Here is a 10,766-nt window from a genome sequence, read left to right as displayed (position 1 = left end):
GTGACCATCGGGATTCGAGTCCTGATTTCCCTCCTATTCGTCCACTCTCGCCCCTTCTTCTTCTTCGTCTTTCTACTTTGTTTTTTTCTCCTTTTTTCCCACATTCTAATCGCCCTCGTTTCTCACAGCAGCGAACTTCCTGGACCCAGTTGCTTACTGTCAGTGATGTCCCAGGGGAAAAAGGGAAACAGTTTGTGCCTGGTAGTGAACTAGAGATTCATTTCTTGAAGTAGCAAATTTCACTCTCACTAGAGTGAAATTTTTAGAGTTACGTTATCACGAAAACTCTTTAAAGTTTGTTTTCAAATTAGATGCTTTGCTTCACTCTTTTTTATTTCTCAACCCTGTTCCTACCAATGTCCTCCTGATGTTCTTCGTACTCTGAAAAATAGAATAATATTAGGATAACGTGTATACCTGGAGTTTGTTGTGCGCAATTCTTTCGGGTTAGTGAACAGTTCCATTTCGGCGAATCTGGTTATCAGCCTATATAATATTAAGTGCAGTCGGTGAAATTATTTGTTGACAGTATGAAGAACATGGAACAGGCATAACCATACCATGAATGCTGAAAGCAGCCCAGGCTATTTACCTTGGGAAGGTGGGTGGAGACGGCTCGGGCCTTTGGGTGGTGATGGTTAGGTACTTAGGTTGGAACAGCGATATTAGGGAGGATGTATTCGGTACAAACTCGTTTCATAATGAGCTTATGACAGAGACAAGTGAGGCATGATTCAGGGAGGTTTGTCTTCTCAAATCGAAAGTACTTGGAAACTGTTTTGACAAAGTACAGTCAATAACGAAGATACCCAAGAGCTAAAACAGAGAGCACTTGTGAGTCTTAACAAAAAGAAGAGCAGAGATGAAGCATAAAATAAGTTTTTTTCTTAATTACACCTGACATTCGGTTATTATGAGTTGATGACCTCCGGAAAGTAAAAAATAATGAGGGAAAAGCACGCTGGTTGGCCTCGGTTCCTGGCATTAAAGGGACGGACACCTGCAAAAGAAATCCTCTCACGTGCAGAGCTGTAATCTCTCGAATATAGTAGATGAGGGCCGAATGGAAATGGCGTGTCGCAAGGGGAAGGGAGGAACGTGAATCGGAACGGCTCACTTGTCTTCTCCTTTCGGAGAGAAAGAGAGGAGTGAGTGAGAAGAAAGATTTAGGACGATTTGAGATCAAAATGTGCTAAAGGGGCGGGTGTATTTTTTTTCCTTCTCCTTTTTCGTGCCTGCGGTATTGGTCATGGAGGGGAGGAGGCTCTGGTTCTTGTTCCTTGTCTTGGTCTTCCTCTCGGGCTCGGCCACAGCCATGGAGTTCAGTGGCTATAATTACAGTGATGCATTGTCGAAGAGCCTTCTCTACTTCGAAGCTCAGAGATCGGGCCGCCTTCCTTATAATCAGCGTGTCACTTGGCGGGACCATTCAGGCCTCACAGACGGCCTCGAGCAAGGAGTCAGTTCCTTTCTAATTTCGTTCTTTCTTATTTCCCTTTCTCTAGCAGTCGTGAAATGCTCTCTGTTTTTTTTTTTTTGTTCGTTTAAACAGTTTCTAATTCCGGGTAGAAAATTGAAGTTGCAGGTGGATCTCGTTGGAGGGTATTACGATGCAGGGGACCACGTCAAATTCGGATTGCCCATGGCGTTCACCATTACCATGCTCTCATGGGGCGTTATAGAGTACGGCGAAGATATTGCCGCCGCAGGAGAGTACGGCCACGCACTCGAAGCCATCAAATGGGGGACTGATTACTTCATCAAAGCTCACACCCACCCGAATGTACTGTGGGCAGAGGTAAGAGGGAGTCGAGAATGGCGCGCCGAGACCCAGAATTTTCCATTCTTCGTCCTCTTCCTTTTCAGAAAGAGCTTTAAAAAATAAGTTGTACTGCTGTTGGGCAATCAGGTGGGCGACGGAGATACGGATCACTACTGTTGGCAAAGGCCGGAGGACATGACAACATCGAGGCAAGCTTACAAGATCGACAAGGAGCACCCGGGTTCGGATCTTGCCGGGGAGACTTCAGCAGCCATGGCTGCAGCTTCCATCGTTTTCCGAGAATCCAACCCACATTACTCCAACCTTTTACTGCATCATGCACAGCAAGTGAGTCGAAATTAACATAATTTCCATCACTACTGATCCCATGACTTAATTTCCATCGGGCGTTAATTTTACTCTTGTCTGATAAATGAAAACTGATAAAAACTCCCATCCCTATTTGCTGTTTGCTGTCACCGGAAAGTTGTTCAAATTCGCGGACAAGTACAGAGGGAATTACGACAGTAGCATCGGGGTAGTGAAGGGCTACTACGCGTCGGTGAGCGGGTACAAGGACGAGCTGCTGTGGGCCGCCTTGTGGCTTTACAGAGCCACCGACAAGGACAATTACTTGAACTACGTCGTCAGTAACGCCCACTCCTTTGGTGGCGTTGGATGGGCCATTTCCGAATTCAGCTGGGACGTCAAATTCGCGGGCATTCAGATACTTGCTGCCAAGGTAAATTTCCTTTCCTACACTAGAATCAAGGCAACTATTTTTTCTTATTATTCTACCAATCTATGCACCTTTTGTTTGTGGCCCCGCTTCGCCCCGCCCAACGAAGACGGGACCCTCTTCCGGTCTTCCCTTGACAGGGAGTACACTACCGTGTCGCCGATTCTTAAAATGATTAGTGCCGAAACGGTCTGAAAGACGATATAAATCCGATATCCACTTACAAATGATGTACCAATCCAGTTATATCAATCATCAGAAAGTTTACTTGTGTAAAATTTTTTGAGTGGTGGTCGGAGTCGACACCAAACGAGAGGAAGTTTGATGGAATGGGCAAGCACTTCAGGTGATCCGCCACATCAAAACATCCCCTACCAATCCCCTCACCTGGATTCATCTCTAAGGGAGATGGGAAGGATGAGCAAATGGGCATCTCTGCATAGTATAATGAAGCTGTTTGATATCGTCGTACATATATGATACAAAACGGGTTTCTTTTTCTTTTCTTCTTGGTACCAGTAACCTCAATTGTTAATTGATTGTTGACCCATAAATGCATTACGAGTCATGGCAGCGGCAATTCCGAGGGCGAGAGGTCTTCAGCTATAACTTTCTTGACTAAATGATGAAATGCCCAACTCAAGTCAGTTTAGGCCTAGAGTTGTGGTAATAATAGCTAATTTTACTGGTTTCTGGTACCGGTGAAGTGGCGATAATGATGATACCGATGAGCCAATCCAGTTTCACGGCTTACAATGCAATATTATTGATCAACAAATTCCGGCTTTCACGATCGTGTGTGACAATTGATTAATAATGGTTTCAGGTTTCGATGGATGGGTTAGGGAGACACCGGGAGCCGGTTTCTGCTTCTAAGGAGGTGCTGCAACAGTATCGCGGTAAAGCCGAGTATTATCTGTGCTCCTGTCTCAACAGGAACGACAAAGGCAGCAATAGTAATGTGGAACGAACGCCAGGCGGTCTTCTCTACATTCGGCAGTGGAACAACATGCAGTACGTCTCAACTGCTGCTTTCCTACTCACGGTTTACTCGGACTACCTGCGAGAGGCGGGGCCGAGGTACATGGTGAACTGCCCGGGCGGAGCGGTGGGATCTCAGGAGCTGCTGGCCATGGCCAAGTCCCAAGTGGACTACATCCTGGGTTCCAATCCCATGGGCACCAGCTACTTGGTGGGGTTTGGGCACAAGTATCCGAGCAGAGTGCACCACAGGGGCGCGTCCATGGTCTCCTACAAAGCCAACAAAGGCTTCATTGGATGCACACAAGGGTATGACAACTGGTATGGCCGGCAACAGCCCAATCCCAACGTCGTGGTTGGGGCCCTTGTGGGCGGTCCTGACAGTGACGATAACTTCAGAGACGAGAGGGGCAACTACATCCAGACGGAGGCTTGTACCTACAACACTGCTCCGCTCGTTGGGGTTTTTGCCAAACTGAATCGCCGTGCTCAGCCAATCCTTTACAAATCTACCTCACAAGCTTATTCCTACTAGGGCTAAGCGTCCTCGGGATTCTGTACCTTCATTCGTTCGTAACTACAAATATATACATGGAATTAACAAAAGAATATGCACAAAAGAGTGAGAGATTGAGCTTTGTTGACTATGCCGACGTCTCCTGGCCAATTTTTTCGCCGAAATTTGAACAAAGATGGATCACAGAAACCATTGGGGTTGAGGCGTGCTGCATTGGGTTGGTCACCACGGTCCATTCACGACTCGACCACCGACATGGGCTTTTGAATTTTCTTTCTCTGCCCTTGCTTTGTCACCATTGATGTCTGCAAACTAGAAAAGAAGAAACATGTGTACACCAAAAACAAAGCGTTCGCCTTCATGAGATAAATAAAAAAGAAAAAGTCTGTATCATGAATCAGAGAGCAACGCGCAACTCCTTAAACTGCAACATGAACGGCTCGGAGGACCTCATTGTGAACAGAGTAACCTTCAATTTTGATCTCAAACTTTCTTGTGAATCGATTATTCTAAGCTCATATAGTTACAAAACTTCCGTAAGTTTGAGTTTAAAGGAAATTCAATCTGAAATGGCGTGTAATACATCTGAAATGTAGGACTTGAGCATCGACACCAATAAACTCAGTACGAGATCTACTCCATTCTCGAAAGCAAGTTTAGGGGCTACCTCGTGGTGGGAATTGCGGCCATTGACAAGAACGAGATCACCGTGCAATCATACTCATCTGACTTACCCAGTTGATCCCCTCTGCGAAGGATAACCCGCCGTGAGAGAAGCCTGACCAGACTTCCATTACAAGAAGCAAAGGATCACCGAGCTAAAAATAACATTTTTTGTTATGATTTTTATGTATAAATACTCTTGTAATCTTATGTTATAATCGTGGTGAATAAAGTTTTCTTATTAAAAGCTCATATGGTATCACAGTAGCTCAAAAATTCGTCTCCTGATTTCATTTTTTGATTTTTTTCCTCGACGGGAACTCATCTTCCATTCTGCCGCTCATCACCACTGATGCAACGCTGACAGCCTCATCGCCACTCTCACTGCCGGCATCAGCTTGGTGAACATTCTCTGTTTCCGATAGCCATTTTTTTCAGCAAGGAGCTTCCCTGCAACTAACCTCCTCTGATTTTGTCCCGACGCGATTGCCCCCGGTGTTCCACCTTTCTCTGCCGCTTACTCCTCGTCACTGCCCGCGATGCCGTTTCCTCTCCCGAGAGACTACCGGCATTCCATAATAAATCGATGTGTTTATTTTTCCTTCCAGCCCGAGGCTCATTTCTCAGCCGCCTTTGTCCAAACCCAAGCAACCGAACCTGGGTTAGCATCGGCCCTTTGATCAAAATTAAACTCTCCTCCACAGTCTATCTCACGTGGAAAAACCAACTTCTTCTTCTTCTGTAAAGTTAAAATCTCCTCAATTACGTGGACGACACCTTAAACCCTAAACCCTAACACCCTCGCGCCACTACCTCAATTTGTCACCACAAATTTTATCGCCCCTATTGTCGAATATTTGGCATGGAGAGCGATGGATCAATACCTTCTCAACCTCTTCCTTTCCTCCCTCACCGATGAGGCAATGGCTAAAGTTGTTGGCCTCACCACTGCATGCGAAATCTGGCTTACTTTAGAAAATGCCTTTAGTCATCAGTCAAAGGTTCGAGAAATCCATCTCAAAGACAATCTCTAGTAGCTAAGGCACGGAAATCAATCCATTGTCACTTACACCCACGTTTTCAAGGGTCTTTGCGATCAGCTTCACGCGATTGGCAGACCTATCGACAACATCGACAAAATCCATTGGTTTCTCCGTGGACTCGGCACAAAATTTTCCTCCTTCTCCATCACACAAATGATCCTCACGCCTCTCTCTTGTTTCTCTGACCTCGTCTCTAGAGCTGAGAGCTTTGAACTCTTCCAGAAATCTTTCGAGAGCCTTGTTTCTCCCGCTGCTACTTTCATTGCTACCTCTCGTGGTTCGGACCGGTCGACCTGCCGCGGGTCTGGTCAAACCCATGGCCGAACCAATGGTTATGGCCGCCATTATGTCAACCTGGGCCGAACTCATTTTGGACAAGGGTGTCGCCCTCATCGCTGCCAGATATGTCGTCTTGACGATCACTATGTTGATCGATGCAACCAGCGTTATGCCCACTGTGAGTCCAGTGAGTTTCATGCCCATTTAGTTGAGACTTTCACTAGATCGTGTTCTCTCACTGGCTCTGCGCCTTCTGACTGGTTCTTGGACACTAGGACTTTTGCTCATATGTCCAATTACGCATCCATCCTGGATCATCCACTCCGTACATGTGTAAGGACTCTGTAATTGTGGGGAATGGTGCCTCCTTTCCTATCTCACACACTGTTATTATCTCTCCTACCCCCAAATATTCAGTTGTTAGATGTTTTAGTTGTTCCTTATCTCACCAAGCATCTTCTCTCCATCAATACATTAACATATGATTTTTCTTTAATTGTTACATTTACTAATAATCTTTTCACTATCTAGAAGCATCTCACAGGAAAGATTGTGGCAACCGGTAAGAGAGATGGATGTTTATATGTGCTAGAACGTGGCAACCCTGCCCTTCTTTCTGTGCTTAAGAATAAATCTTTACATTCTTTTTATTATTTATGGCATGCTCACCTTGGACATGTAAATGCTTCTGTTATTTTTTCTTTACATAAACAATGATATCTTTATCTTACCTCTTTACTGCTCTTTCCATCATTATGTAGTTCAGGTCAACTTGCGAAAAATCATCATATGCGTTATCCACGTCATGAACATAGGTCATCTAATGTGTTAGATCTTATTCATTGTGACATATGTAGTCCTTCACCGATCAAGTCCCATTTAGGATTTGCATATTATATTACTTTCATTGATGATTTTTTCCGTTTCACCTGGCTCGATCCTTGGAAATTCAAATCGGATTTTTAAAATATTTTTACCCAATTTCAAAAACTTGTGGAGAATCAATATTCTGCCCATATTAAAAAAAATTCAAAGTGATGGTGGGGGCGAATTTAGTAGCACTTGCTTCCAAACTCCTCTTCGCACCTATATACACCTGCCCAAAATGGACGTGCATAACGCAAACATCGTCATGTGACTGAGATTGGTCTGGCACTTTTTTTTACTCCCGTCTCTCTCTCTTTACTTATGGGTTGAAGCCTTCAGCACTACGACTTACATCAGTTTGGCAACATGTTACAATGTGGGACCCATCATGGTTGCACGAGCTGGTGGGACCCACCATGAGAACGTGAGACGACATGATGAGTCATCACATGAGCTGACATGAGTTGGAAGATTTGAAGATCAAGTGAGACCCACAATGATAACCACGAGCTGGTATCCTTATCACATGAGTTGGAAGATCAAGTAGGACCCACCATGATAACCACCAGCTGGCATCCTTATCATAGGATCACGTGCATCATAGAAGAGTTTGAGTTTGAGTTATGTTAGTCTTCTAATTATGTTGAATTATTTAATTATGATATACTTATCTTTAAGAGTTATAGTTTGGGTGTAATTAGGAGAATGGTAGTTTAATTGTTCTTGGAAGCCTTCCTCTCTAGCCTAAACTCGTCTACCTTTTTTTCTCTTATCTTCTCTCTACCCGAGAGCGCTCTCTCTCTTCTTTTTTCTTTCTCCCTCTCTCACCTTGCTCGAGGTTTCAGTAAAGGGGTCCTAAATTCAACATGGTATCAAAGCATCAAATTTAGGATCCCCACGTCAAAAGGAATGCTCTAAGAAGTTATGATCAAAACTACTCATAGAAGGCTCTTTGTGATGCAAGATTGAAGCTCATGAGATAATTTTTTTTATTCTTAATATTATTAATTCATGCTCTTGGTTTTTTGGATTTAGAAGATGGTTTGGAGATGATTTTATGCCTATCTTCATCTTATGAGATTATTGAGATTTATGAATCTCGAATTAGAAGAAGTTACCAAGGCAATTTTTTCGGTTTGGAAAATTTTGACTGAAAAACCAGTTTATGTTGAGATTTTATGCATAAAAGGTTATAATTTTGTGGGAACAAGATTCACTGTCAAAAAAGATTGATATTGAGCCTATTATGAGTGGTTATATATTCATTGAATTTCAGAAATATGATTACTTAGCTTCTCCATTAACCGAGTTGGTTGAAGAACTCTACTTGGTTTTTTTTTATTATTTTTTGGAGATTTTTTTTACATTGAAATGCCTATTATGGCTAAAGAAAACATGTATAACAAGAGTGATATACTCAAGATTACTACTATACCCTTGCAAGGGGTATCAAATTTTATGATCTGGTTCACATCGGTTCGTTGGTTTCTTAAAACAAAGGACCTACTTGGTCACCTCACCAAACTTGTGCCACCTATTGGTGAAGAAAATATTTCTTATACTAAGTGGAATAATACTTTGGTTATTAGTTGGCTCATCAATAGCATGGTAGAACATATCTCCAAAAATGTTATCCATCTAGATACTGTTAAACAAAATTGGAAGACATGTGCTAAGTTGTACTTTAGCTCCGACAACTTACACATGCCATATGATATTCTCTAAAGAATGTTCAACACTAAACATGGAGAAAATATTTATAAACATTTGGCTCATTTTAGAGGTCTTCTTCAAGAATAGAAAATAACTCAGCCTACCTCCACGGATGTCTTTGTCCAAGACAAAAAGAAAGAAGCCTTAGTCATTGCCATTTGCCTTGCAAACATTAAGCCATATCTCGAAGTTGCTGAAAGTCAACTTTTTAGTGCCTCTGCTATTCCCACTTTACTCCGTATTCCAGACGCTTCTTCTTCTATTTTTGAAGTATCATCTGCTATGTACTCCAGGCATAGGGGAACATTAACAGATCGCGGCCGAGGCCGTGGAGGAAAGTATAGAGGAGGAAGAGGAAGAGGTGGAAGGAATAGTTCTGTCAGAGCAGATGGAAAGGAATGCACTTAGTGTGGGATATATGGCCACACCATTGATACATGCTATTACAGGGAATGCACCCATTATGGAAAATATGACCACATTATAGAGACATGTTATATAATCCATAGCAAACTGGATTGGATGAAGTCTAATCAAGCCTTAGTAAGCGATACAAAGGAAGACCAGTCTACCACATCAACAGAAAAGAAAACCCTTTACCGAGGATGAGGCGCGGCAACTGTTGACGGTGACAGAGGTGGCCACAGCAGTGGATGGAGTGGCTCAGCGGTGACGAGGGGAGGAAGAATTTTTCCCCCATCGCTCTTGCTCCCGCTCCGTTTGGCGCTCCAGCTCTTGGTCCCGCTCCCCGGTTCGCGAGCTTTCAAGTCAACCCTTGATTCGATCGAACTCGGCTCGAGATCTAGGTATACCAAATCGAACCGAGTTGAGCTCGAGCCGCTCGCTAACCGGCTCGGTTCGAAGCCACCCCTAATTGAAGGTTCAAGTAAATCAATTTCTATTTTTTAATACAGCCCAGAAACATCTAAAGAAGCATCTCAGGGTCTCAAAGACTGTTATATCTGAAGGTGATGTCGCAAATGATTTAACACTTGGCAATAGGCATTTTCCCAATGTCACAATAAGGTGAGAGTAGCTGAAGTATCTCAGGTTGAGTAGTTTATTAGGGAACATGTTTGGTTTTTTGCGGTAGCGCACTTTTTTAGTACTAATGAAGAAAACTGGTCGCTTAGTTCTTTGGATCCACTAACTTGCGTGTAAATTTCTTTTGCATTACCTGTGCAACACCCCAAATATTACCTTTTTAGTATAATAATTCTTGTAAATAGCTAAATCACAAAAAATATCATACATTATAAATTGCAAAAATATTAGTCTCATAATCATCTCATTTCCATCAGTACAATGCAGTATATTGGCTTTTTAAATGGTGTAGCGTTAGGACGCAAGGTATTGGCTTTGAATTCATCTGATGTTGTCAAATAGGGAAAACTCAGTTCTACAGAACGCAAAGGAGGAAGATAAATAATTAATGGTCACAGAGAACTCACTAAATAATGGCGTTAGTGTAGAATGAATTACATTGAAGTGTCTTAAGCAAAAATCGGGGAAAGCTGATTCATACCTATTTTGCGAATCAACCGACTGAAGCGCGCGACACGCATTGCTCCTTCCCCTCTGCCCTCGCGGTCCTTCGACAAAGTTTTTTTTTTCTCCTCCCTCTTCCCCCACCCCCGTCGGCCTTCCTCCCTCTCCTCTCCCTCTCGACCTTCGTAGCAGAGCACGGAGGCTGAGCCTCTGTCTCAACCTCCCTCTCCTCTTCTCTCCCTCTTGACCTTCGGTGCAGAGCACGGGCCTCTGTCGCAGAGCCTCTCGGCCTCCCTCTTTTCTCCCTCTTAGCGTACCGTCGGAGCGTCGCCTCCGTTGCCGTCGTCGTTGCCCGCTGGCCCGCCACTGAGGAAAATCATAACTGGTTTAATTATCCAATTAATTAAACCATTAAATTTTAAAATTTGTTCATATATTATTAATTAATAATATGTAAAATATATATTATGTTATCGATAAATTAATATATTTATTTATTTATTATGTATTTATTTATTTTGTATTAAAATAGTGAGTTTTAAATGTTAAACTCTATCTTATGTTATTACAAAATAATTTATTTATTTATTATATTCACTTATGTTATTTTTAACTTTTTTATTTATTTTAAATAATTTATTCTAGTCACATGTAATTATTGTTTTAATTTATAATAAACTATATCACTAAGTAATATAATATAATTTTTTTATT

General features: G+C 42.6%; 1 protein-coding gene across 1 annotated transcript; it reads left to right on the top strand.

Moving 5' to 3' along the window:
* Positions 1–1,011: 1,011 nt before the first annotated feature.
* LOC137965637 (endoglucanase 7-like) lies at positions 1,012–4,351 on the top strand. Its single transcript, XM_068811914.1, has 5 exons — positions 1,012–1,459; positions 1,586–1,798; positions 1,910–2,110; positions 2,250–2,504; positions 3,328–4,351. Exons 1-5 carry the CDS (start codon positions 1,250–1,252, stop codon positions 4,015–4,017), a joined length of 1,569 nt encoding a protein of 522 aa, XP_068668015.1. The 5' UTR covers positions 1,012–1,249; the 3' UTR covers positions 4,018–4,351.
* The last annotated feature ends 6,415 nt before the right edge of the window (positions 4,352–10,766 follow it).

This window comes from Aristolochia californica, unplaced genomic scaffold, assembly GCF_029961685.1.
Source record: "Aristolochia californica isolate CCGP_79_NKW_82.1479 unplaced genomic scaffold, dmAriCali1.0.hap1 SCAF_5, whole genome shotgun sequence".
Taxonomy (NCBI): Eukaryota; Viridiplantae; Streptophyta; class Magnoliopsida; order Piperales; family Aristolochiaceae; genus Aristolochia; species Aristolochia californica.
Note: the sequence above shows the minus strand (reverse complement) of the source record. Positions and strands in the feature narration are given on the sequence as shown.

Bases quoted from the DNA above. Each gene is read 5' to 3' on its own strand.
- LOC137965637 (XM_068811914.1), top strand. From the start codon at position 1,250: ATGGAGGGGAGGAGGCTCTGGTTCTTGTTCCTTGTCTTGGTCTTCCTC. The intron at 1,799-1,909 runs GTAAGAGGGAGT...TTGGGCAATCAG, and splicing joins CGAATGTACTGTGGGCAGAG to GTGGGCGACGGAGATACGGA. The intron at 2,111-2,249 runs GTGAGTCGAAAT...GTCACCGGAAAG, and splicing joins TACTGCATCATGCACAGCAA to TTGTTCAAATTCGCGGACAA.